Raw genomic sequence first — 27,587 nt, forward strand, 5'->3', positions numbered from 1 at the left:
TTTTATAATTTTATGAGCTACTATAAGATGCCCTCTCATCCTTCTAAATTCCAGTGAGTACAAGCCTATTCTTACCGATCTTTCCTCATATGACAGTCCCGCCATCCTGGGGATTAACCTCGTGAACCTACGCTGCACTGCCTCAATAGCAAGGATGTCCTTCATCAAATTAGGAGACCAAAACTGCACACAATGCTCCAGATGTGGTTTCACCAAGGCCCTGTACAACTGCAGAAGAGCCTCTTTACTCCTAAACTTGGAGGGCATCTATTACTCTTGTCCTTGATGTTGCAGGCTATGGGTTTAAGGAAATGGAGTAACCTAAGAAGATAACTATTTAAAAGATAAAGTGCAGAAGTAACTCAGCGGGTCGGGCCACATCTCTGGAGAACATGGATAGGTGATGTTTGGATCGGGACTCTTAAGACTGCTTGCGATAGGGCTGGAATGGAGAAAGCCAGAGTGTATCCCCACATATATTCTTTACTTTAGCTTCACAACTCTTCAATCCTTTGTCGCTCCCATGTTTTTTCGGCCCAACCATCTGCCTATCAAAATCCTTGCCTGTATCCACCTATTTGGTAGACACAAAATGCTGGAGAAACTCAGCGTGTGAGGCACCCCTCCATGTTCTCCAGAGATGCTGCATGTCCCACTGAGTTACTCCAGAATTATGTCTTTGTAAATCAGCATATGCAATTCCTGTTTCTACAAGCTAAGTTTGGTTCCAAACCCATTCCTTCGCCAGAGATGCTGCCTGTCCCACTGAGTTACTCCAGCTTTTTGTATCTATCTTCGATTTAAACCAGTATCTGCAGTTCCTTCTTGCACAATATATTTTCTGTGTTAGCACACAGCTAACAATGGCCTGTTTCCTTTATCCTAGTTATCTTGCACAACTTTCAGTTATTTGTTCTATACCTCTCTACTTCACCGTCTATCTCTTTCTAGTCTGAGGAAGGGTCTTGACCTGAAACATCACCTATTCCTTCTCTCCAGAGATGCTGCCTGTCGTCTGAAGAAGGGTTTCGGCCCGAAACGTTGCCTATTTCCTTCGCTCCATAGATGCTGCTGCACCCGCTGAGTTTCTCCAGCTTTTTTGTGTAACCTTCGATTCTCCAGCATCTGCAGTTCCCTCTTAAACACTAAATGCTGCCTGTCCCACTGAGTTGCTCCAGCATTTTGTGTCTATGGTTTAAACCAGCATCTGCAGTTCCTTCCTACACAATATACTTTCTCTGTCGGTAGAGATACAGCATGTAAATGGGTCTATGCCAACCATCGATCACCTGTTCACAAAAGTTTTGTTACCCATTCACTCCTGACATATGAGGAGTAATTTACAGAGACCAGTTAATCTACACATCTTAGAAATGTATTAGCAAACCCATGTGATCATGGAGAACGTGCCAACTCCACACAGACAGCAAAGAACGTCAAGATTGAACCAAGGTCAGCAAGATCACATGCCAGACATTGTCCTGCCCCCAAAGAGGGCACAGATTGCTGGAGTAAGTAAGCCGGCCATGCAACATCTCAGGGGGACATGGGTAGGTGATGTTTATAGTCGGGACCCTTCTTCAGACTGGCACTTTGGATTAAGGATTTGCAATAGGCTAGAGGGTGATCCTAGAGGAGCAGGATCTTTGGCTATGCCCACTGGCTGCACTGACTGTGCTCCACCGGAGGGGGCAGTGCAGTGCAGTGCGGTGCCGGCCTGGGGCCGCAACTCCCACTTCCGTTTCCTGCCGGCGTTGCTAGGTAGCAGAGGCCTAGAGGTCCATGTGGCAGAGCCGAGCCTGCGGACCCGTGAGTGTGGCTGCCCCGGCGGCATGGGGGTGAGTGCGAGGGCGGAGTGGCATGTGGGGTGAGGGTGGAGGGGTGAAGAATTAGGAGGGGAGGATAGGGGATGGATGGGGGGGGGGGCGGTGTTAATGGTGGTAAGGAGTGATTTTGGTGAGTGGGGGGGATGCGGTGTGTGCATGTGGTGGGGGGGGGGGCATGGTGGGGGAGTGTGACTGAAGGTGAGGGTAGTGTGGCATGTGGTGGTGGATATGGAGTGTGTTTTGGAGTGGGGGGTTTGATGAGGTGGGGGGTGGTAAGGAGTGCTGCCCTGCAGGGTGAGGATGCCATATGGGGGGGGGGAGGAGGGGGGGGGGGGGGGTGTGGCGGTGAGTGGGGGGGTGGTGTGGGGTGGGGGGGGGGGCATGTGGTGGGGGGGGGGGGGGGGTGGCATGTGGTGGGGATGAGGAATGAGGAGGGGAGGGGATGGGCGAAGAGGTGGAGGGTGGGGGGTTGGCATAAAAAGTTAGTTTTGATCCTGATTTATTTTTAATATTTCAATGATTTTTCAACATGTAAAACTTTTTTTTGTCATCGTGATGCTGCGGAAGGGAGCTCTTCACTGAAAACATTGAAACATAGAAATATAGGTGCAGGAGCAGGCCATTTGGCCCTTCGAGCCAACACCACCATTCAATATGATCATAGCTGATCATCTAAAATCAGTACCCTGTTCCTTTCACCTGATATCCCTTGATTCCTTTAGCCCTAAGCAAAATCTAACTCTCTCTTGAAAGCGAGGGTGGGCTAGCATGTGGTGAGGGTGACGAATGAGGAGGGGAGGAGAGGGGATGGACGAGGAGTGGGAGGGTGGGGAGTTGGCGGTTGTGTGGAATGAGGGGTTGAGGAGTCAGGCATTGGAAGGAGCAGGGGAGTGAAGAGTTGGGGAGGGGAGGAGTGGGGGGGGGGGGGAGGGGAGGACTGAGTGGGTAAGGAGTGAGGAGTGGGGTTGGGGGGTGTGCATACGGTTGGTGGGGAGGGTGGGGAATGGGGGGTTGATGGGTGAGGTGCAGGGGGTAGGTGGAGATGAGGAGGGGAGTTGGGAGGAGTGGAGGGTGAGTGGGTGAGGAGTGAGCGGTAGGGTGATGAGGGAGTGGAGTGAGGGGGGGTGAGGAGAGGGCGGAGGGGGTTGGGAATGAGTGAGGGATGATGAGTAGGGGTTGAGTGGGTGAGGAACAGGGTTGAGAAGGTTGGGGAGGTAAGGAGTGGTGTTGGGGAGGAGTGAGTGGGTAAGTGGGAGGGTGAGGAGTTATGAATGTGGGATAAGGAGTAGGGATTGGAAGAGGTTGGGTGGAGTGAGGAGGGGGGTGAGGACTGAGGGGGAGGTGAGTGAGGCTGGTGAGTAGGGTGTGAGGAGTGAGTGGGGGTGAGGACGGGGTAAAAGTGAGGGTGAGTGGGGGGTGAGGGTGAGTGGGGAGTTGAGGGTTGGCAGGTGAGCAGTGGGAGTAAGGAGTGGGGGTGAGGAGTGAAGAGCAGGGTTGGAGGTACTAGGGATGGGTGGTGGGAAGGTGAGGAGTGGGGATTGGGGTGGTGAGGAATGGTTGGTGTGGGGTGTAAGGGGTGGGGATTGAAGAGTAGTTGGTGTGGGGTGAGGAGTGCTGGGTGAGTAGTGAGGGCTGTGAGGAATTGGGCTGTGGGTGGGGGAGGGAGATTGGAAAGACGCCATTATGCTGGAAAACGTACTGCAAAGATTTATGAGGATAGTGCCAGGATTCAAGGGTCTGAGCTATGGGGAGAATTTGGGCAGGCTAGGATTTTATTAATTAGCGTGCTGGATGCTGAGGGGTGACGTTATAGAGAAGTATAAAATTATGAGGGGAATAGATAAGGAGAATGCAGTTTCTTTCCCAGGTTAGGGAATCAAGAACTGCGATACGATACGTTAGAACTTTATTTATCCCAGGAGGGAAATTGATCATATGTTTTAGGTGAGAAGAGAAAGATTTGAAAGGAACCCAAAAAGCAACTTTCTTTGCACAGAGGATGGTGCATATATGGAACGAGCTGGCATTGGTAGGAGCGAGTACAATTACAACATGTAGAAAATATTTGGACAGGTACATGGATAGGGAAGGACTGGAGAGATATGGGCTCGACGCAGGCATGTAGGCATAGCTCGCTTTAGCAACTTGGTTGGATGCTAGTTAATATTTAAAGGTAGTCAAATGTTGTAGCCATTGTAGCTAAGCCATTGTAGTTTCTGTTCTTTTTTAATCTTCACTCAGCGTGGAGTAGGGATCATTGAAGAATGATCCAGTGAATAACAAGAGGAGTTGAGTAAAGGAGCAAAGAGGTCCTTCTGCAGTTGTACAGGGCCCTAGTGAGACCACACCTTGTGTGCAGTTTTGGTCTCCAAATTTGAGGAAGGACATTCTTGCTATTGAGGGAGTGCAGCGCAGGTTCACAAAGTTAATTCCCGGGATGACGGGACTGTCATATTCTGCGAGAATGGTTTAATTGACAACTGTACTGACAATGGAATTACAAAATTCTTATACATCAGCATAATAGGTCTGTAAACGCAATCCATGCAGTGTAGAGATACAGCATGAAAACAGTTGGATTCAGCCCACCATTGAATGGCGGTGCAGGCGATGATTATCGACCTATTTTCTATACTAGTTTTAGAATGGAGATGTGTTATCCGTGGACTTTCCCACTCCCTAGCTTTCAATTTACAGAGGGCCAATTCACCTACAAACCACGCGCGTCTATGATTGATGTGGGAGGAAACAAAATTCTTATACATCAGGGTCTGTAGCACCTGGAGGAAACCCACACGGCCCTTCACACAGAGAATCATGCAAAGTTTCTCCACACCCAGACCCTAGCAATTTACAGAAAACACAAACGGGTCTCTTGTGCCGGAGCACCTGGAGGAAACCCACACACGGTCACACAGATTGCAAACTCAGCTGCACCTACTAGCTGCGCCACTGTGCGCCACTGTGCAGATAGTATACAATAAACAAAAATTCAATAAATTAATAAGTACAATGCTAGTTTACCTTCAGTGCGATTGGTCATATTTATTGGCTCAGATCAGTTATCTGTGCACGTAGAAAAAATCAAAGCTAGGCCATTTGGTTGGCATGGTATAGTACGACATTTAGTGGTGCATTTACTTACTGGGCTGTCACTATTATTTCGCAGTGAGCAATTGTAAATAGTAGCTTGACAGAAACAATTTACTTTTGACAGGTGGAGTTTTTAAAACAGCCAAAGATGTCATCTATTTTGTTGATGGAAGCTGCCAGGTGTCTGAGGAGGAGTCTGTGGCAGTTTTCAAAGTTACCGTTTGTTCGTCATTGCAGCTACAACGGGAAAATGTCCCCAGACGCAGCATCAGTCAAATTCCACTCGGCGGTTAAATCTGAGAAGGCATCAAAGTCAAATAAGAGCCACAAACCTGACTTCAGTAAGTCAGAACTGGATGTTACAGGTAATGCAAAGAGATTAACTCAGTTCCCAGAGAGCTTCCAAGAGGCTGCTGCTGACAGAATGGTAAAGAGGCAAGGAATCAATCTCTCCACTGGAAATCGTGCCAATTTTCCTCAGCGGTTTCCAAACATTTCCAAAGTTACGAGTGCCCGGTCAAACTCAAAACCTCGCCAGAGCCACAGTGCAGAATTTCAGAACCTGAGAGACGACGATTTTATAAAACGAAAATTGCCAAAGAATTCTCAATCTTTTGTAAAGGAGGCTGGGTCAGAAATGTTATTTGGCATGGCGCCGTGCAGCCTGGCCCTTTCCCAATTACGCAGAAAGATTTTCCGGCTGTTTGTTAAGGAAAATCGAACTCCCAGACCTGAAATGCAGGGAATCTATCAGCGGGCCCAAGAGATCAGCGTGCCTGTACATCAGGTATTGAGAAAGGTGCTTGACAGGTTGTGTGAGGGCCGGGTTCACCAAGGCATTTGTCTTGAGGTGACGCCGCTAGACTACGTGAACTTTGATCAATGCTGTTCAGCAGCTATCGACGTTTCTGAACTTGAAGGCCGCAACAAACCAGCGTTGTGGCTGGCGTTGGAAGGAATCCAGGATCCAATGAATATGGGAGCTCTGCTTCGCTCCGCTTACTTCCTCGGAACTGATCTTGTCCTAGTAAGTCAGCCAAACAGGTAACTAATGAGGCTAAAATAAAACAACACTAAAGGCTGGTGTATTTCAGCCGGTCAGGCAGCATCTGTGGTGGGCTGACAGCCGATGTTTCAAATCGGATCCCTTCTTCAGGCTGATTGTAGTGGGGTGGGGTCATAAGGAATGGGAGTAGAATTAGGCCGTTCGGCCCATCAAGTCAACTCTGCCATTCAACCATGGCTGATCTATCTCTCCCTCCTAACCCCATTCTCCCGCCTTCTCCCCGTAACCTGGGGGAGGGGGAGATAGCTGGTAAAGGGGAGGGGAGGGGGGGCAAAACTTGGCAAGTGATAAGTAGATATACGTAAAGGTGGGGGGGCTTTAATGAGCAGATGGGTGGACAAAGACTTGAGATGAAGAGACAAAGGGGTGTAAGATAAAGAGGGAAGTGCAGTGCTATGTGAAGCCAGAGAGTGGCATTGAAGTGAGAGTAGTCTCAACCCAAACCCGACAGTCTCAACCCTATTCGTTTTTCTCCAGAGATGCTGCCTGACCCGCTGAGTTACTCCAGCTTTTTGTGTCTTGTCTCATTCTAGGGTCCCTGTAAGGTTTTGTAGGTTAATTCGGTTAAGTGATGATTCAATGTAATACAAATACATATTGTATGAAACATGTTATGAAAATGTATATGGTAAAGTTGTAGTACATGCATGTGATCTTTTATCAATAGTGTTTTCGTCAAAGAAATGTTGAAAGCATGAAGCAGCTTGGTGACCTTGGAACATTCAAAACATTGCTCCTGTAACTAGAATCTTTTGTAACCGCTGCAGTTAACGTTACAAAAAATGAATTTCAAAAATAAATATTACTTAATGGTAGGATTGGGCATTTCAAAATAAAATGCTAATTTTTTAGTTATTTGCAAAATATTTGTAGTGAAAATCATTTTGGAAATTCAATGCATACAGCAGGCATTTCCGAACTAAAATACTCTAGGAGATTCACCAATATTATCAGCAGGTGGCACTCAAGCCCTGTTTAATAAAGGTGAATGGCATTCTCTGCCTCCACATTTGAATAAGCCAGCCAAAAGATATTTAAACATATTGCTAAAACTCGATAAATCAGTATAATCCCAGTGTCGGGTAATGTAGAGATGCTCAAATATTTTTTATTGCTGCAGTGAAGTCATGAAAGTTCCTTGTGATCAACAATCTAGAAGTAACTTTAGTTTAATTTTCTTTTGATCCTGATTTATTTTTAATATTGCAATGATTTTTCAACATGTAAAACTTGTTTTTTGTCATCGCGACGATGCGGAAGGGAGCTCTTCACTGAAAACATTGAAACATAGAAATATAGGAGTAGGCCATTTGGTCAGCACTGCAATTCAATATTATCATGGCTGATCATCTAAAATCAGTATCCCGTTCCGGCTTTTTCCCCATATCACTTGATTCCTTTAGCCCTAAGAGCTAGATCTAACTCTCTCTTGAAAACATCCAGTGAATTGGCTTCCACTGCCTGCTGTGGCAGAGAATTGCACAGATTCACAACTCTCTGGGTGAATCCTTTTTTCCTCATCTCAGTCTTAAATGGCCAACCCCTTATTCTTTAATTGTGATCCCCGGTTCTGGACACCCCAACATTGGGAACATTTTTCCTGCATCTAGCCTGTCCAATCTCTTAAGAATTTTCTAAAATTTCTATAAGATAACCTCTCATCCTTCCAAATTCCAGTGAATACAAGCCCGGTCGACCCATTCTTTCATCATATGTCAGTCCCGCAGTCCCGGGAATTAACCTGGTGAACCTTTGCTGCACTCCCTCAATAGCAATAATGTCCTTCCTCAGAACAGGAGACCAAAATTGCACACAATACTCCAGGTGCAGTCTCACTTGGGCCCTGTACAACTGCAGTAGGACCTCCTTGCTCCTAAACTCAAATCCTCTTGCAATGAAGGCCAACATGCCATTAGCTTTCTTCACTGCCTGCTGTACCTGCATGCTTACTTTCAGTGACTGATGTACAAGCACACCCAGGTCTGCTTGATTTTGTTTGTTTAATGGTATTTTTTACATATTTGATCTGTTATTGTCTTGATATCTGTACAGTTTCTGTGTCGTACAAATTATTTCTTGACTTTACTGATTGTCAGGAGATCTGTCATTAAATAAGATCTTTACCAAGTAATTTTATGTGAAGGAATGAAAAGTATTTATTATGATAATTGTGCAATTGTGATTTGCATTTATAATACAGCCAGGACTGGTCTCCATAATATTGCTCATATTATTGGACATGCAATGTATAAAATGCATGCCCTTAAGAACTGGGTCAATCATTTTTAAATTCTTAAATTTATCCAATAATTGTTATCTAAGTGACAAAACTCAATAATAACTCTCATCGGATTCAGAAAGATGTGGTTTTAAGCTGTGCTCAGGACTTGACAACATCATATTGGACCTTTGCTGCATTGTAAATGGGCTTCTATAAATGGAGGTCAGGCAGATTTAAAAGCATCCTTGTCATTCTTCTGATCTCCAATGGTTCAACAGAGCGTTATTTGTCACGTATACAACTGCACAGTGAGATTCTTTTTTCATATATCACACATGCGGGCGCCGCCACTTTTGGCGGCGTTATTCAAAGTCCGGTCGGCCGGCGTGCTCGATGTACTGAAGCAGTTCCCGCGAACCGACGCCCCTCTCCTCTCTTGAGCCTTGCATGTATCATTACATCCCTTGGGCAACCGCACTTAAACATTAACTAGTCATTTGCCTCAGTAATGTTTGTGCAAATTTCTGGTGCACAAATACCAACTCAAAATGTAGACACCAGGAACTGCAGCTGCTGGTTTACAAAGAAGAGTCTGAAGAAGGGTCTCAGCTCAAAATGCCGCCTACCCCTCCTTCAGAGATGCCGCATGATCTGCGGAGTCACTCCAGCATTACCTGAAATATTTTGTTGACATTGAAGCAATTTTTTGGGTGAATCTTTTCTTAAGACCTGAAGACCCGAAACGTCATCTATTCCTTTTCTCCAGAGATTCTGCCTGACCTGCTGAGTCACTCCAACCTTTTGTGTCTGTCTTTGGTTTAAACCAGCATCTGCAGTTCCTTCCTACACAATGAGTAGATGTAGCTGTTTATAGTAGTGGTTAATGTTTGAAGAGATAGAGGATTTCTGTTCATAAACATCCACTTTGCACTGTCTTCCAGCTGCCCTCTCACACCGACTGTGAGCAAAGCCAGCGCTGGAGTTGCGGAAGTTATGCCTGTTTATTCAACACTAAGCTTGCCCCAAGTTCTAAAGGTAACAACAATTCTGCTGTGCTGTGATTTTTTTTTTCAGGAGTGTTTTTTTGAAATAATGTTGTAATGTTGCTTAATTCATGTATCTTAACACCACAGGCAAAAGCTGATGAAGGGTGGAAGATAATCGGAACTGTTGGAAACTATGCAGAAGCCACCCATGTACCTGTCATCCCTTGTGCTGAGTTCCAGTGGGATAGACCAACCATACTCGTTCTAGGTAGTGTGGAATGCTGTGTGTAAATGATGGGCAGTGGTATTGAACCTTTCAAAACAAACGTTGGCAAAATATTTGATAGTTTGAATCTGCATAAAACTGCTGTAATAATGTCCCAATTTGCAAAGATTTACTCAGGGGAGTAAAGCTTCTATTTAAAGATTAGGGCGCAGCGGTAGAGTGCTGCTTTACAGCACCAGAGACGCTGGTTCGATCCTGACTACGGATGCTTGTCTGTACGGAGTTCGTACGTTCTCCCCGTGACCGCGTGGGTTTTCTCCAGGCTCGCCGGTTTCCTCCAACACTCCAAAGACGTGCAGGTGTGTAGGTTAATTGGCTTGGTATAATTGTAAATTGTCCCTAGTGTGTATAGGGTAGTGTTAGTGTGCGGGGGTCGCTGTTTGCCGTGGACTCGGTGGGATAAAGGGCTGACTGTACTTCGAAACTAAACTAAAAACACAGTAAAAAGAATCCTTGTTCATGATTTAATGATCGGGTAATATCTTTTTAGTAGTCTTCGTCTTCCCGTGTCCATCTTGCTACAAATGTTGACATCGCTGTCATCGTCCGTCCTGAAAAGGACGCAGGCTTTCGGCGACAATCAGTGGGAGCCATCACTTGTCGCAGTAGACGATGGTGGTAGCAGAATTAGCTCAGGATACTTCCAGTTTCCAGCCCCGTGACGTGGATGCTTCTGCTATGGGGCCTTTTCGATAGTGATCAACTGGTACAAAAATGCTGGATTGCATTTTAATTCAATAATTGTGTTTAACAGTGTAATTAACCGGTTTTGAAAGAAGCATTTTATTCCCTGCCCAAGTAACGCAATCACAAAATCTAAAATTGACACTTGAGTTCAACACTGAAGAAGTGCTAAATGATTGGCGTTGTCTTTCAGAGAGGGCATTGAATCGAGAGCTCGCCCACGATGTTGTCAGGGATGGCTTCCTCTCCCCACTCCCTCCTTCCCCCCCCACCTCCTTTACACAGAAAGCAGGGGAGTTCTATGATATTTATTTCTTCACCAATAGCACAAAATAGATTATCTGCCTAGTTATCTTTTGGGTGGCCTTGTATGTCTAATTTAGCTGAACTTCCGTACAACATTAATTATACTCTGGTTACACAAAAAAGCTGGAGAAACTCAGCGGGTGCAGCAGCATCTATGGAGCGAAGGAAATAGGCAACGTTTTGGGCCGAAACCCTTCTTCTCCCTCTTAAACACTTAATTATACTCTGATTGAGTTGTTTTCAGTTTTAGAGATACAGCTTTAAATTTTGATAGTTTAGTTAGGTTTAGAAATACAGTGCAGAAACAGGCCCTTTGGACAATGGAATCTGCGCCGACCAGCGATCCCTGCACACTATCCCACACACTGGGGACAATTCACAATTATTACCAAAGCCAATTAACCTACAAACCTGTACATCTTTGGAGTGTGGGAGGAAACCTGGAGATGACCCATGCAATCACGGGGAGAATGTACAAACTCTGTACAGACAGCACCCGTAGTCAGGATCGAACCCAGGTTTCTGGTGCTGTAAGGCAACACCTCTACCGCTGCGCCACCGTGCTGCACACTGGTAGTGTAACCTATGACTGTGAAGTGATTCGAGTTATCCGAAGGATGTTATTTTGACGTCCTGGTGTCTTTAGTAAGTTAAAAAAAAAAATGTAGACAGATAATTAACCTGATGAGGAAAAGGAATTTTACTCTGCGGCATTCTGCTTCTCAGCGGCAAACTCGGCACAATCTTTGTGTCAATGTTGCAACTCGCATCAACTGAGGAGGGTAATTACAGCTCTGGAATCAGATTACAGTTAAAAACAGGCCCTTCGTCCAAACTCATCCGAGCCAATAAAATGCCCCATCTAAGGGCAGCACGGTGGCGCAGCGGTAGAGTTGCTGCCTTGTAGCGCTAAGGACCCGGGTTCGATCCTGGCTATGAGTTCTTCTCTATACGGAGTTTGAACGTTCTGCCCGTGACCCGAGTGGGTTTTCTCAAGAGTACTTCGGTTTCCTCCCACATTCCAAGATGTACAGGTTTGTAGGTTAATTGGCTGGGTATAAATGCAAATATTGTCCCTCGTGTAGGATAGTGTTAATGTGCGGGGATCACTGGTCGGTGCGGACTCGATGGGCCAAAGGACCTGTTTCTATCCGGTATCTCTAAACTAAACTAAAAGCTAGTCCTCCGATTTGTCTACATTTGGTCCAAAACCCTAAAAAACCTTTCTTATCCATGTTCCTGTCCAAATGTTTTATAAATGCCTCAACTACATCTAGATCCTTGAGCATCATACTGGCTGTAGAGTGAACATAGAAAAATACAGCACAAGAATGGGCCTTTGGTCCACATGCTGGTGCTGAACATGATACCAATTTAAACTAGTCTCCTGTGCCTGCATGTGATTCACATCTCTCCATTCCCTGCATATCTACATGTCTATCCCAAACCCTCTTAGATGCCACCATCCTATCTGCTCCATCAAAATTTCAGAGCAGATCTCTGGACCACCTGTGAATGTTGGGGTTACAGTGACAATTTTAGTTACATTTGGCTAATGATTTAGTTGCTAAGATGAAGACAGTTTCAAATGCACACTATTTTTGGCAAGAGACCCGTGCATTGGTCAGACTTAAGTTGGGATTTGCCAACTATTTCCATGTCGCCATGGAACCATCCTTAGTGTCTATTTCCATAGTTGCAGCAGTTCATCTCAAAAGCACTTGGACAGGTACGTGGATAGTCAATAGTGCTTTATATGTCACACATGCAACTGCACCGTGCAATTCATTTGGCAAATATTACACATGCTGGCTTCCGGCATAATTGCCACCATTATTCAAAGTCCAGTTGGCTCACACGCTGAATGTACTGGAGGAGTGGTAAAGGCTTAGAGGGATATGGGCCAAATGCAGGCAAATGGGACTAGCTTAGATGGGGCACCTTGGTGAATATGGACAAGGTGGGCCAAAGGACCTGTTTCTGTGTTGTATAGCCCTGATTCTATGACAACTATTTTATTTCCTCTGCGTTGTCTCCAGGAAACGAAGGTTTTGGCCTCTCTGATGATGTTGGCAGCCTTTGCCACACGATGCTGACAATACCAGCGGGTAGAGACTTACAGCCTGGTATTGAATCCTTGAACGTGTCTGTGGCTGCAGGTAATTGTTAGTTAAATAATTGCACACCAATTTAGGCAGTTGCTTTCAGTGTAATCCTTTTTTCCATCTTGGTCAGAACCAACAATTGCGCTCATTGAAGACCAAACATTCTGAAGAATTAATAGTCTGCCTTTGGGCATAAACCACATTGAATAATTTTCAGAGGAATTCTCAGCTTTGCCAAATGCACTCTGTGAAAAGTGTACGTTGTAGTTTAATTCAGAATTAATACATAAGCCACTCTTTGCTGATGTGCACTTCATATTAGAGGCATGACATTAATTTCTCCAATGATTTGACTGACAAATGTTGGGTTACTTATGTCTTGCAGTGCTTTGGGAACTGCAATTTCTTTGCAGTATTCTGGAATTAAATATTTTATATATGTAATTGTGTGGTTTGTTCTGAATAATAAGAAGGAATTGGCGTATTCTGGAACAGCAACTAAGAGAGATGATTTGTATTTGTGAAAAATACGGAGCAGGTTAGCATAATCGGATGTGTAGATTAACTGGGTAATCTGATTTTCGGGATTAGCTGTCTATGGCAATGTCTTAATAACTCTTGCCTCTCATAATGAAAATATTGATTAACATGGAGCTCAAAAATGGTTTCGCTCTCTGTGCGAATAGTGTATTCGTTTTGCCTTGCAGTGGAATGGAGTAAGCACAGTTTTAACCAAAAAGCATCTGGCAGAAACTAACGGGATCAAATGCCCTTGATAAACCCCCTCCCTTCTGATAGACACAAAATGCTGGAGTAACTCAGCGGGTCAGGCAGCATCTCTGGAGAAAAATGGATAGGTGATGTTTCAGGTTGGGACCGTTCAGGCTGGTTGTAGTAGGGGGGGGGGGGAGGAGAGAAACTGAAAGTGAGGAACAAATGCTGGACAATTGGGGCCGACTTTTAATGCGGGGGGGGGGGGGGGGTAGGTGACCTAAAATTAGAGAGCTACCCAGGCGGAATATGAGGTGCTGCTCATAGAGACATCGACATAGGAAATTGGTGCAGGAGGAGGCCATTCGGCCCTTCGAGCCTGCGCCGTCATTCACTATGATCATGGCTGATCGTCCCCAATCAGTGGATCAGTGCGGCTTCACTCTGGCTATGGAGGAGGGCCGGGACGGAAAGGTCAGAGCGGGAATAGGGACTTAAGACGGCAAACGTCCGGGAGCCCCCCCCCCCCCCCCCCCCCCCCCCCCCCCCCCGCCCTTCCTCCACTATAAAAGCTTCACAGTTTACCACGATGTTTCCCTCTCGCGATCACACCGTCTCTAACCAACAATGGGGCCTATCAGGGAACCTCCTTACCTGAGGTGGTTTAAGAAAGAACTGCAGATGCTGGAAAAATTAAAGATGGACAAAAATGCTGGAGAACACAGAGGTGAGACAGCATCTATGGAGCGAAGGAATAGGTGACGATTCGGGTCGAGACCCTTCAGGGTCTCGACCCGAAACGTCACCTATTCCTTCGCTCCATAGATGCTGTCTCACCCTCTGAGTTTCTCCAGCATTTTCGTCTACCATAGCATATCTTACACTCATTTCGCTCCTTAGATGCTGCCTCACCCGCTGAGTTTCTCCAGCATTTTCGTCTACCATAGTTTCTCCAGCATTTTTTTTTTGTGTCTGTCGACCTTCCATACCTGAGGCCGTCTGTTGTCGGCCCCCGATTTCTCAGGCTTTTTCTTCTCGCTTCCCGTTCCCGCCCCCTCCCGCCCCCACTCACACGTCAATCAGTCTGAAGAAGGGTCCCGACCCAAAAGTCTCCTATCCATTTTCTCCAGAGATACTGCCTGGCCCGCTGAGGTTACTCCAGTGGCGGGACTGTCATATGCTGAGAGAATGGAGCAGCTGGGCTTGTACACTCTGGAATTTAGAAGTTGAGAGTGGGATTTCATTGAAACATATAAGATTGTTAAGGGTTTGGACACGCTACAGGCAGGAAACATGTTCCCGATGTTGGGGGAGTCCAGAACCAGGGGCCACAGTTTAAGAATAAGGAGTAAGCCATTTAGAACGGAGACGAGGAAACACTTTTTCTCACAGAGAGTGGTGAGTCTGTGGAATTCTCTACCTCAGAGGGCGGTGGAGGCCGGTTCTCTGGATGCTTTCAAGAGAGAGCTAGATAGGGCTCTTAAAGATAGCGGAGTGAGGGGATATGGGGAGAAGGCAGGAACGGGGTACTGATTGGGGATGATCAGCCATGCGGTGCTGGCTCGAAGGGCCGAATGGCCTACTCCTGCACCTATTGTCTATTGTCTATTGTCCAGTATTTTGGTGTCTATCTTTGGTATAAGCCAGCATCTGCAGTTCATTTCTATAACATTATTCCTTCTGCCTTCTATTAGTTTCAGTACAGGATCAGCTCGAAACAACTGGCTCAGGGCAGCATTTGAAGGAAAATTGCTCAAGGATTTGACCTTGTTCTTTTTCTGTCTGGGTCCAATATTTCTTACACTCAATCGACAGTAATCCTGCGGTTCAATTTGTGTGTCTCTCCTTCCTGTGGGCTCTAATTCAGTCCACTTTATATCAATCACTGAAGAAAGACACAAAATGCAGGAGTAACTCAGCGGTTCAGGCAGAATCTCCGGAGAAAAGGAATAGTTGACATGGCTGGTCGAGACCTTTCCTCGGACTGAGAGTCAGGGGAGATGGAAACTAGAGTTAAGAAGAGGCTCAGAACAAATCAGAGCCGGCACCGATGACTCGGGAAAGGCGTGGCCTACAGTGGTTGGCTGTGGACGAAGTTATAACGAAGGATAATTGATTGTAAGATAAGCCTGGAAACATGCCCTGCGCCCCCCTCTCCCCCGATCCCCATTCACCATTCACCACCAATCACCCGTCCTCACTAATTCTATGTTCACCCACTTTTGCGTCCACTCCTACACACCAGTGGCAATCTACATTGGCCAATTAACGTACAAACCCGCACGTCTTTGAGCTGTGGGAGGAAAGGGCGGAGCCCTACCAGAGGAAACCCGCGCAGAACGTGCAGACTTCACACAGACAGCGCCCGAAGTCAGGATCGAACCCGGGCCTCTGCCGCTGTGAAGCAGCAGCTCTACCCGTTGCTACTGTGTGGTGATGATCAGCGATCAGAGAGATGGCAACTTCCTTTTCTGTTTCAGGAAAATGATCAGAGCATATCTTCCATGTTTAAGAAAGAACTGCAGATGCTGTAAAAATCCAAAGGGAGACAAAAATTCTGGAGAAACTCAGCGGGTGAGGCAGCATCTATGGAGCGAAGGAATAGGTGACGTTTCGGGTCGAGACCCGTCAGGGTCTCGACCCGAAACGTCACCTATACCTTCGCTCCATAGATGCTGTCTCACCCGCTGAGTTTCTCCAGCATTTTTGTCTACCATATTGTCTACCATAGCATATGTTACACTCATTTCTCAAAAGTGGGTTGTGTGTTTGAGTGAAGTTATTAGTGTTTGTTGGGAATTTTGGAAACGACAAACTGGTGGAATTGGTCACCTTGTGATCTGTAGATTGAGGAAGAGCTTCAACCACATCCTTACTAAACGAAATGGGTTTAACAAGAAAGATGAGAAGATTCTGTTTATTTTAGTTTGGGGATACAGCGAGGAAACAGGCCCTTCGACCCAACAAGTCCATGTCGACCAGTGATCCTCGTACACTTACTCTATCCTGCACGCACTCGGGACATTTTATAACTTTACAGAGCCAATTAGAGTACAATCCAGCACGTCTTTGGATTCTGGGGGGATAGCCAGAGCACCTGGAGAAAACCCACACAAGTCACACGGGGAGAACGTACAAGCTCTGTATGGACAGCACCCGTAGTCAGGATTGAACCCGGGTCTCTGGCGCTGTGAGGCAGCAGCTCTACCGCTGTGCCACCGTGCACCACAAGATTCTTCTATCCCATTTTCAATTAGTTTGGATATACAGTGTGGAAGAGGCCCTTTGGCCCACAGAGCTGGAGCCGGCCTGCGATCAGTTTATTTCATGTGATTTGATTCTTCATTTTACCTTCTGCAGGGATTCTCTTACATTGCACATCCAGCAAGAGGATGAAAGGATGAAAGGCTCTCTGTGTTCATCTCTCCCTACTATATTAAAGTGATGTACGGTGGAAGTGGCTCAGTGGCTGTGTATAAATGATCCCTGCTTGAACTCATTGTTTCATTGCTGTGGACGTTTGCCCTATTAAAAGTTTTGATTCTGTATAAACGACACGATGGATAAAGCATTAATACCGCGGGCATTTTATTAATGGTGTGCAATGTAAATATTAATTTTATGAATGTGATCGTCTGGACAGTTGACGGGAACGGAGGGGGGAACCTGGCGGGGGGGTGCCTGTGGTGCAGCGGCGGCAGGCCCGCTGTGAGCAGAAGATAAGACTGTTGGATTAACTTTGTGTTACTTTGCGTCAGAAATGTGGCGACTCTTTGTGTACTGCCTAGGTGAGGTCTGCTGTACGACTTTACCTGGTTGAACGCAAAACAAAGAATTTCACTCCACTTTATTTATTTATTTATTTTTATGTAATATTTTATTTTATTAGAAGTAAGTACAGTCATATGGCACCAAAGTGCCTAATATATATTTTCATAATACATTTCATGTACCACTTCTTTTTTTTTGTTACATTGAAAAAGATTAGAATAAGGGGGGGGGGGGGGTTAGGGGGTAAAGGATAGAAAGGTACGTGAAAGTAGAGTGTGTGAAGAAAGAAAAACGAGTAAATTAAGAAAGTGCTGAGAGAGAAAATAGAGAGAAATAAAGCGCCTCCCGGATGGTAGGAAAAAAAAGATCATTATTTGATAGCAGTCTTGACCAACCTGAGCGCCATCCCTGAGACAGTTCTTTTACAATTGTGTTGCACCATATGATTCCAAAAAAACGACGAATGGAGACCAACTCGTTATGAATTGGTGTGATTTATCCATTAGGAGGAATAGCATTTCCTCAAGATGAGCGGTGAATTTCACTCTACATCGGCACATGTGACAATAAAGTATAATTGAATTGAATGAATGAATGAATAGGTTTATTGGCCAAGTATTCACATACAAGGAATTTGCCTTGGTGCTCCGCCCGCAAGTGACAACATGACATACAGTGACACTTAGGAACGACACAGAAAACATTAAACATTAATAATAAAATATTATCGATTAAACATGTGAATTAAATAAAATACCAGGCCAAAAGGAGGCTACAGATTTTTGGTTATTGAGCAGAGCTACGACTCGTGGGGAAAAAGCTGTTTTTTTATGTCTGGCTGTGGCAGCTTTGACAGTCCGGAGTCGCCTTCCAGAGGGAAGTGATTCAAAGAGTTTGTGGCCAGAGTGAGAGGGGTCAGAGATGATCTTACCGGCTGGTTTCCTGGCCCTTGCAGTGTACAGTTCGTCAATGGAGGGAAGGTTTTGAAGGGAATTAAATCATTGAAGTTTGTCGTTTTACTCTGCCAGTTGAAGTATTTTCATCTGAAACTCATCTGCACATTGTTGGGTAAGTTTTATATACACTGTATTCATTTGTGATCTGACTGCAAATATTTACCATGGTAAAGTGATTTAGAACTTGTAAAAATCACAATGAAAGTATTGACGTTGTTCTTTAAAGTATTTGCACTTTATTAAACATCACTGAAGCAGGTCATTCAGTCTGAAGAAGGGCACCGACCTGAAGCTTCACCTATCCATGTTCTCCAGTGATGCTGCTTGGCCCACTGAATTACTCCAGTACTTTGCATCCTTTTGTGTAAACCAGCATCTGCAGTTCCTTGTTTCTGCAATCAGCCTGATTATTTTGTGGATGTAATGACTGAGTCACCTCCTCATTCAACTTCATCCGGCCCTGTCAATGGATTCTTCCAAGGTAGACACAAAATGCTGGAGTTACTCAGCGGTTCAGGCAGCCAGCATCTCTGGAGAGAAGGAATGGGTGACGTTTCAGGTCAAGACCCTTCTTCAGACAACCAGCATCTGCAGCTCTTTCTTACACAATAGATTCTTCCATTTATTTTTCTCTTATTTATGTATTTACTCTCCTCTGAATCCTGCAATGCATGTAGAACACTTGCTTAGTTTGTTTGGAGATACAGCGCGGAAACAGGCCCTTCGGCCCACCAAATCCTCGTGACCTGCGATCATCGCATACTAACACTATCCTACACACACTCGGGACAATTTACAATTAAACCAAGCCTATTATCCGACAAACTTGTATGTCCTTGAAGTGTGTGAGGAAATCAAACCCGGAGCAAACCCACACAGGTCACAGGATGAACGTACAAACTCTGTACAGACAGCACCCGTAGTCAGGATTGAACCCGGGTCCCTGGCGGTGTAAGGCAGTAGCTCTACCCCTGTGCCACCGTGCCGCCCTGAAACGTATTGTACTTATTATTTTAAGATTTCATAATCTTTTCTGTAAATAAAATATTTAAAATCAGTCTTGCTTATTTTAGGGATGCATCAGAATTCTGGATAGCAACGAGCCTGAACATCTATTGGCACACTAACTGGAGATGTGGCTACAGTTCATTGCAGAACATTTTCAGGGCCTGAAAGGTATTTAGTTTCCTACATCACAGAGAAAATATATTCCATGTAATTAGTGAAAGTAAAACATATTGTGGAAAACGGCTCGTTTTACACCAGTTTTTACATGTACATATTGACATCCTTTCTTTCCTTTCCAAATTTTAACATTACATCCCAACTTCTATACATTGAGTATAGAAGTTGGGATGTAATGTTAAAATTGTACAAGGCATTGGTGAGGCCAATTCTGGAGTATGGTGTACAATTTTGGTCGCCTAATTATAGGAAGGATGTCAACAAAATAGAGAGAGTACAGAGGAGATTTACTAGAATGTTGCCTGGGTTTCAGCAACTAAGTTACAGAGAAAGGTTGAACAAGTTAGGGTTTTATTCTTTGGAGCGCAGAAGGTTAAGGGGGGACTTGATAGAGGTCTTTAAAATGATGAGAGGGATAGACAGAGTTGACATGGATAAGCTTTTCCCACTGAGAGTAGGGAAGATTCAAACAAGAGGACATGAATTGAGAATTAAGGGACAGAAGTTTAGGGGTAACATGAGGGGGATCTTCTTTACTCAGAGAGTGGTGGCTGTGTGGAATGAGCTTCCAGTGAAGGTGGTGGAGGCAGGTTTGTTTTTATCATTTAAAAATAAATTGGATAGTTATATGGACGGGAAAGGAATGGAAGGTTATGGTCTGAGCGCAGGTATATGGGACTAGGGGAGAATACGTGTTCGGCACGGACTAGAAGGATCGAGATGGCCTGTTTCCGTGCTGTAATTGTTATATGGTTATATGGTACGGTAATTTTCACTCCTCCCTGGTCGACTCAATTCTCAAGATGCATTGACCGCTCCGACGGGTGAGATTCGATCGCCCCGATGCGAGAGCTTCAACCGCCCCAACGGACGGTTCGACTGCCCCGACCGTGGGAGGTGCGCCCATTTACAGCGAATGCAGCGCCGGAGACTCGGGTTCGATCCCGATCACGGGTGCTGTCTGTACGTTCTCCCTGTGATCTGCGTGGGTTTTCTCCGAGATCTTCGGTTTCCTCCCACATTCCAAATACGTACAGGTTTGTAGGCTAATTGGCTTGGTAAATGTAAAAATTGTCCCTAGTGGGTGTAGGTAAGTGTTAATGTGTGGGGATCGCTGGTTGGCACAGACCCGGTGGGCCGAAGGGCCTGTTTCCGTGCAGTATCTCTCTAAATTTAAGAATAAAGAGGTAGAAGATTAGACGTTTTTTGCCTTCCTCATGGAACAAAACCACACATAGCTGTTCCCCATACAATATATTCATATCTTATATAATAGTCTTCTTTGAGGCATGTTATCGGAATGCCTCCAATGGTCAAACTATACAATTTCTACCAGGACAACTTTATCAACTTAAGTGGGAACTTCTAAACAAAATTGTGACATGGTATAAACTCAAAATTTGAATTTTCTCCAAAGGCTGTAAGGTGGCAACTCTACTGCTGCGCCACCATGCCACCCTTAATAAGATATCTCTCTAAATCTTTCTACATGTTGCAACATTTACATAGAAAGTTAAACAAACATAACATTGGCTGCGACTGGCAACATTTAGTTACAACTGAGCAGCAAAGGAAGATTTCTAGCCGTTTATATATATTGTGTATATTTGATTCCAAATTTACTTTGTGAAATTTACCAATAGGCTTATTTTTGTGTCGGAAGGAACTGCAGATGTTGGTTTAAACTGAAGGTAGACACAAAAAGCTGGAGTAACTCAGCGGGTCAGGCAGTATCTCTGGAGAGAAGGGAATAGGTGACGTTTCAGGTCGAGACCTTTCTTCAGACTGAGAGTCAGGGGAGAGGGAAACAAGAGATATAGACGGTGATGTGGAGAGATAGAGAACAAATGAATGAAAGATATGCAAAAAAGTGACGATGATAAGCTATTGTTAGCAGTGGGCTAAGTGCAAACGAGTTACAATGAGACTAAACAGGACAACTTTGAAGCTGCCTTATTTTTGCGATTGGCGTACGTCTCGATGGCAGTGGTGGTGTCTGCTTGTTTCGTAAATCAATGGATGAAGCAGTGATATTCCACTTGATTTATTGACTAGCTTCGTAAGCCAGTCCAGTTGACATACAGCAAGTTTCCCCATCCATTTCCACCGACTGCTGATTTTTCTCTGTCAGTCCCACATGTTTCACCATAACTAAAAATGTAAAATGTTTACATTCATTATAGCCATGTGGATAATATAGTGATAGCAATATTTAGTGACCCCCTTCAGCTGTTTGAAGCACTTTACTATTAGAGTCATAGAGTCATGGAGTGATGTAGTGTGGAAACAGGCCCTTCAGCCCAACTTGCCCACACTGACCAACATTGTCCCAGCTACACTCGTCCCACCTGCCTGCGCTTGGTCCATATCCCTCCAAACCTGTCCTATCCATGTACCTGTCTAACTGTTTCTTAAACGTTGGGATTGTCCCAGCCTCAACTACCTCCTCTGGCAGCTTTTTCCATACACCCACCACCCTGTGTGTGAAAAGGTTACCCCTCAGATTCCTATTAAATCTTTTCCCCTTCACCTTGAACCTATGTCCTCTGGTCCACAATTCCCCTACTCTGGGCAAGAGAGTTTGTGCATCTCTCTCATGATTTTGTACACCTCTATAAGATCACCCCTCACCCTTCTGCGCTCCAAGGAATAGAGACCCAGCCTGCTCAACCTCTCCCTATAGCTCACACCCTCTAGTCCTGGCAACATCCTCGTAAATCTTTTCTGAACCCTTTCAAGTTGGCAATATCTTTCCTATAACCCAGAACTGAACACAATATTCTAAATGGGGTTGCACCAATGTCTTTGATCCCTCTGTTCTACAACACTCCCCAGAGGCCTACCATTTACGGTGTACATCCTGCCCATGTTAGATGTCCCAAAATACACCTCACACTTCTCTGTATTAAATTCCATCAACCATTCCTCAGTCCACCTGGCCAATCGATCCAGATCCTGCTGCAATCTTCCATCTTCACTATCGGCAAAACCACTAACTTTTGCATCATCAGCAAACTTGCTAATCTTGCCCTGTATGTTCTCATCCAAATCATTGGTGTAGATGACAAACAGTAACAGGCCCAGCACCGAACCCTGAGGCACACCACTAGTCACAGGCCCACAGTATCTATTGACAGTTATGAAGTCATAGTCGCTGCAGGCAAAGAAATAGGCCCTTTGGCCAAACTCATCCATACCGGCCATCTATACTAGCCCCATCTGCCTGCATTTAGCCTATATCCCTCGAAACCTTTCCGATCCATGTATCTATCCAAGTGCCTTTTAAATGCAGTTATAGTACCTGCCTCAAATACCTCCTCTGGCAGCTCCATCCATATACCCACCACCCTCTGAGTGAAAACCTTGCTCCTGAGGTTCCTAATAAATCTTATCACCGTTCGCCTTAAACCTGTGCCTTCGGGTTTCTGATTCCTCTGTTCTAGATACAGGATGAGGATAGTCTTCGGGATAAAAGACAAGAGGCGCAGTTGTAGAGTTGGTGCCTTACAGCGCCAGAGACCCGTGTTTGATCCTGACTACGTACGGGTGCTCCTTGTATGGAGTTTCGTTCTCCCCGTGAGCTGTGTGGGTTTTGTCCGGGTGCTCCGGTTTCCTCCCACACTCCAAAGACGTGCAGGTTTGTAGATAAATTGGCTTTGGGATAAATTGTAAAATATCCCTTGTGTGTAGGATAGTGCCGGTCGCCGTTGCCACAGACTTGGTGGGCCAATGGGCCGGTTTCTGTGCTCTATCTCTAAACTAAGCTAAGACTTGGTGCATTCACCCTATCTATTCCCTTCAGGGTTTAATATACCTCCATTAGATCATCCCTCAGCATCTTGTGCTCCAAGGAATAAAGTCCTAGCCTGCCCAATCTCTCCCTATAGTGCAAGCCCTCGAGTCCCAGCAACATACTCAGAAATCTTCTCAGCAGCCTTTCCAATGTAATGATATCCTTCCTGTAGCATGGTGACCAAAACTGAACACACCTGCACCTCCTCCAACCTCATCTATTGCATCCGCTGCACTAGTTGTCAGCTGATCTACATCGGGTGATGACATGTGAATTCTCAGGGTAACACAGTCAATGATAAATAGTAATAAATAGGAACTACAGATGCTGGTTTACACCAAAGGTAGACGCAAAATGCTGGAGTAACTTAGCGGGCCGGGCAGCATCTCTGGAGATAGATGGGTAATGGTCAGGATCTTTCTTCTTTCTCATAAGTACATAAAGATTCAGAAGAACGAGCTGTTTGTGGATGGAGCCAAAATTGCTGGAGAAACTCAGCGGGTGAGACAGCATCTATGGAGCGAAGGAATATGCGACGTTTCGTGTCGAGACACTTCTTCAGACTGATGTGGGGGGGGGGGGGGGTCTGGAAAAAAAACGGAAGAGGGAAGCGCGTAGCCTAGGCGACCACTTTGTCCAACACCTCCGCTCAGTATGTACTAACCAACCTGATCTCCCAGTTGCCCAGCACTTCAACTCCCCCTCCCATTCTGAATCTGACCTTTCTGTCCTGGGCCTCCTCCATTGCCAGAGTAAGGCCCAGCGCAAATTGGAGGAACAACACCTCATATTTCGCTTGGGCAGTTTACACCCCAGCGGTATGAACATTGACTTCTCTAATTTCAGTTAGTTCTTGCTTTCTCCCTCCTTCCCAGCTCTCCCACATAGCCTACTGTCTCCGCATCTTCCAGTCTGAAGATGGGTCCAGACCCGAAACGTCACCTACTCCTTTTCTCCATAGATGCTGTCTCACCCGATGAGTTTCTCCAGCATTTTTTGTCTACTTTCCACTAATTGACTGGGAATACCTGCCTGCAGAAATCTCCCTACCCGCCAGAGTAACATCCCCCCCCCCAAAAAATCCCAAAAGCATTTCTTCCACTTCTTTTGCGGAATCAAAGTAGCTTTGAAAACCTTGTGCTAAGATTCATGCTTTGAAAAGCAAATAGACTTCTGCTAATCAACCATTTTCAGTCTGCAGATTAAATGATATTGCAACAGAAATATTTCTGAGGGTGATGCCTTGAAGTAATGCATCAAGGCAATGAAAATATGATTTGTTGTGAGGAAACTATAATTAACTGTATAAGTATAATCTTGCTTTGAAATGGTTTTGCTTTTATTACACTTGTAAATCTGTACAAGATGAGTATTTTCACTGTGGGAGAGAATCAGTTGAAAGAATGGAGAACCAAAAAGATAAGAATTACCTGCATGAGTAATCTAATTTGCTGTGACTCTGTGTTTTTTCCTGCCTTTGGATTGGTATTAGATTGTATACACAAATTAATCTTATGGCATAAGCAAAATAATTTTCATTCATTTACTTTTAGTTGCTTATTATCAAGATGAGAAGGGATAAAATATTTTTTTTTTCCATCTAAAATCAGCATTAAACACTTCCTCATCTAATGTCGGGATGAAAGGTTAAGATTTCTTCAATATTGTCCTGATAATGGATTGGTAGCTTCTTTCATTAATTGCATGTGGGGAACAGTGCCTCCACAACACTGTAAAACGAGCTCAATAATACTGGGGCTCGTTACTATGCGCACTTTCTGCGTTGAGTTATTTTCCGATTAGTGATTAGAATATTTTTGTGAGACCATCACAAATTTCTCTAGTTCCCATTGTGATTCTCTTGGGGGGGGGGGTGGGGAGGGGGGGGGGGGGGGTCCTCCTGTATTATAGAGTCATCGAGTCATAGAGTCATACAGCGTTGAAACAGACCCTTCGGCCCAACTTGCCCATGCCGGCCATAGATGCTGCCCCCTTAACCTTCTGCGCTCCAAAGAATAAAGCCCTAACTTGTTCAACCTTTCTCTGTAACTTAGTTGCTGAAACCCAGGCAACATTCTAGTAAATCTCCTCTGTACTCTCTCTATTTTGTATATAATGTATATCCTCAGAAGGATAAACATTTTACCCTAGGTAGACAAAAGTGCTGGAGAAACTCAGCGGGTGCAGCAGCATCTATGGAGCGAAGGAAATAGGCACCGCCTATTTCCTTCGCTCCATAGATGCTGCTGCATCCGCTGAGTTTCTCCAGCACTTTTGTCTACCTTCGATTTTCCAGCATCTGCAGTTCCTTCTTAAACATTTTACTCTAATAGGTAATACTGGCCACAGGCCACTGCGGGCTCCACCCTTCCTAGGTCATCTGTTTAGGAAGGAACTGCAGATGCTGATTTAATCCGAAGATAGACACAAAAAGCTGGAGTGACACAAAATGCTGGAGTAACTCAGCGGGTGAGGCAGCATCTCTGGAGAAAAGGAATGGGGCGACATTTCGTGTCGAGACCCTTCTTCAGACCCGAAACTGCCTCACCCGCTGAGTTACTCCAGCATTTTTTGTCTACCTTTGATTTAAACCAGTACTTTCTGACACACCGACCAATATCTATCTACACTAGTCCTACCTGCCTGTGTTTGGCCTGTATCCCTTTAAACCTGTCTTATCCATGTACCAGTCTAATATCTTCTTAAACTTTACGATAGTTCCTGCCTCGACTGCCTGGCAGCTGGTTTCATACACCCATCATCCTTCGTGGGAGAAAGTTACCCCGTCTTCACCATAAACCTACATCCTCTGGTCCTCAATTCCCCCATTCTGGGCAAGAGACTCTGTGTATCTACCCGATCTGTTCCTCTCATGGTTTTATACACATCTACAAGATCACTTTTGTACTCATCCTCCTGCGCTCCAAGGAATGGAGTCCCAGCCTACTCAACCTCTCCCTATAGCTCAGACCCTAGAGGCCTGGCAACATCCTCGTGAATCTTCTCTGTACCCGTTCCAGCTTGAGGTAGGTGTTGAGATAATGCAACTGGTAACTCAGTGCATTCATTAAATATATATCTTGGAGAGTCCTCAAACTGAGATTACTATCCTCAACCCCCCCCCCCCACCGCAACCCCAATCTTTGCACACCCCCCCCAAGCTTTTCCACTCGTCACTTTTAATTTCATGTTTCATGTATCTGGCGTTTTTATGACTGTTGGTCGATCAATTTCCCTCCTGGGCCAAATAGACTTCTATTGTATCGTATCGAACCAACGCAGGTTCTATGTTTTATGAAGAAAGACTGGATAGACTTGGTTTATACTCTCTAGAGTTTAGGAGATTGAGAGGGGATCTTATAGAAACTTACAAAATTCTTAAGGGGTTGGACAGGCTAGATGCAGGAAGATTGTTTCCGATGTTGGGGAAGTCCAGGACAAGGGGTCACAGCTTAAGGATAAGGGGGAAATCCTTTAAAACCGAGATGAGGAGAACTTTTTTCACACAGAGAGTGGTGAATCTCTGGAACTCTCTGCCACAGAGGGTAGTTGAGGCCACAGTTCATTGGCTATATTTAAGAGGGAGTTAGATGTGGCCCTTGTGGCCAAGGGGATCAGAGGGTATGGAGAGAAGGCAGGTACGGGATACTGAGTTGGATGATCAGCCATGATCATATTAAATGGCGGTGCAGGCTCGAAGGGCCGAATGGCCTACTCCTGCACCTAATTTCTATGTTTCTATGTTTCTATGTTCATCCGTTAAACAGCAGTGAACCTGATAGGAATAAACAAAACCAATTATTAAACCTCAACCTACGAAGTGACTTTTGGCTCCATTGAAACAAACTCCACATTCCAGTCATCACATTGAATTATCTGAATTAAATTTAGGATTAAAATAATTTTCCATCTGAAATCAGGGAAAATAGATGGTTAAAAATCATATCTCACCTTTATCTTATAATAACCATATAACAATTACAGCACGGAAACAGGCCATCTCGACCCTTCTAGTCCGTGCCGAACACATAATCTCCCCTAGTCCCATATACCTGCGCTCAGACCATAACCCTCCATTCCCTTCCCGTCCATATAACTATCCAATTTATTTTTAAATGATAAAAACGAACCTGCCTCCACCACCCACACTGGAAGCTCATTCCACACAGCTACCACTCTCTGAGTAAAGAAGTTCCCCCTCATGTTACCCCTCAACTTCAGTCCCTTAATTCTCAAGTCATGTCCCCTTGTTTGAATCTTCCCTACTCTCAGTGGGAAAAGCTTTTCCACGTCAACTCTGTCTATCCCTCTCATCATTTAAAAAACCTCTATCAAGTCCCCCCTTAACCTTCTGAGCTCCAAAGAATAAAGCCCTAACTTGTTCAACCTTTCTCTGTAACTTAGTTGCTGAAACCCAGGCAACATTCTAGTAAATCTCCTCTGTACTCTCTCTATTTTGTATATAATGTATATCCTCAGAAGGATAAACATTTTACCCTAGGTAGACAAAAGTGCTGGAGAAACTCAGCGGGTGCAGCAGCATCTATGGAGCGAAGGAAATAGGCACCGCCTATTTCCTTCGCTCCATAGATGCTGCT

The 27,587-nt window shown here is 45.0% G+C and overlaps 1 protein-coding gene across 3 annotated transcripts; it reads left to right on the forward strand.

Moving 5' to 3' along the window:
- The first annotated feature begins 1,715 nt into the window (after positions 1–1,715).
- On the forward strand, positions 1,716–16,838 carry mrm1 (mitochondrial rRNA methyltransferase 1 homolog (S. cerevisiae)). 3 transcript variants are annotated; one of them, XM_055658132.1, is made up of 6 exons: positions 1,716–1,838; positions 5,044–5,963; positions 9,148–9,241; positions 9,340–9,460; positions 12,508–12,627; positions 16,645–16,838. In XM_055658132.1, exons 1-6 carry the CDS (start codon positions 1,833–1,835, stop codon positions 16,686–16,688), a joined length of 1,305 nt encoding a protein of 434 aa, XP_055514107.1. In that variant the 5' UTR covers positions 1,716–1,832; the 3' UTR covers positions 16,689–16,838. The 3 variants fall into 3 exon arrangements, with proteins under 3 accessions (XP_055514107.1, XP_055514106.1, XP_055514108.1); XM_055658131.1 differs by having other exon boundaries at positions 1,743–1,809; XM_055658133.1 differs by lacking the exon at positions 12,508–12,627 and having other exon boundaries at positions 1,743–1,809.
- Positions 16,839–27,587: the final 10,749 nt, after the last annotated feature.

This window comes from Leucoraja erinacea, chromosome 28 (genome assembly GCF_028641065.1).
Source record: "Leucoraja erinacea ecotype New England chromosome 28, Leri_hhj_1, whole genome shotgun sequence".
Classification (NCBI taxonomy): Eukaryota; Metazoa; Chordata; class Chondrichthyes; order Rajiformes; family Rajidae; genus Leucoraja; species Leucoraja erinaceus.

What these genes read in the sequence shown, in the direction of transcription:
- mrm1 (XM_055658131.1), top strand. Translation starts at nt 1,783, where the DNA reads ATGTGGCAGAGCCGAGCCTGCGGACCC. An exon ending in ACCAACCATACTCGTTCTAG is followed by an intron (nt 9,461 to 12,507) that starts GTAGTGTGGAAT and finishes CGTTGTCTCCAG; the next exon opens with GAAACGAAGGTTTTGGCCTC. An exon ending in GAACGTGTCTGTGGCTGCAG is followed by an intron (nt 12,628 to 16,644) that starts GTAATTGTTAGT and finishes TACCTTCTGCAG; the next exon opens with GGATTCTCTTACATTGCACA.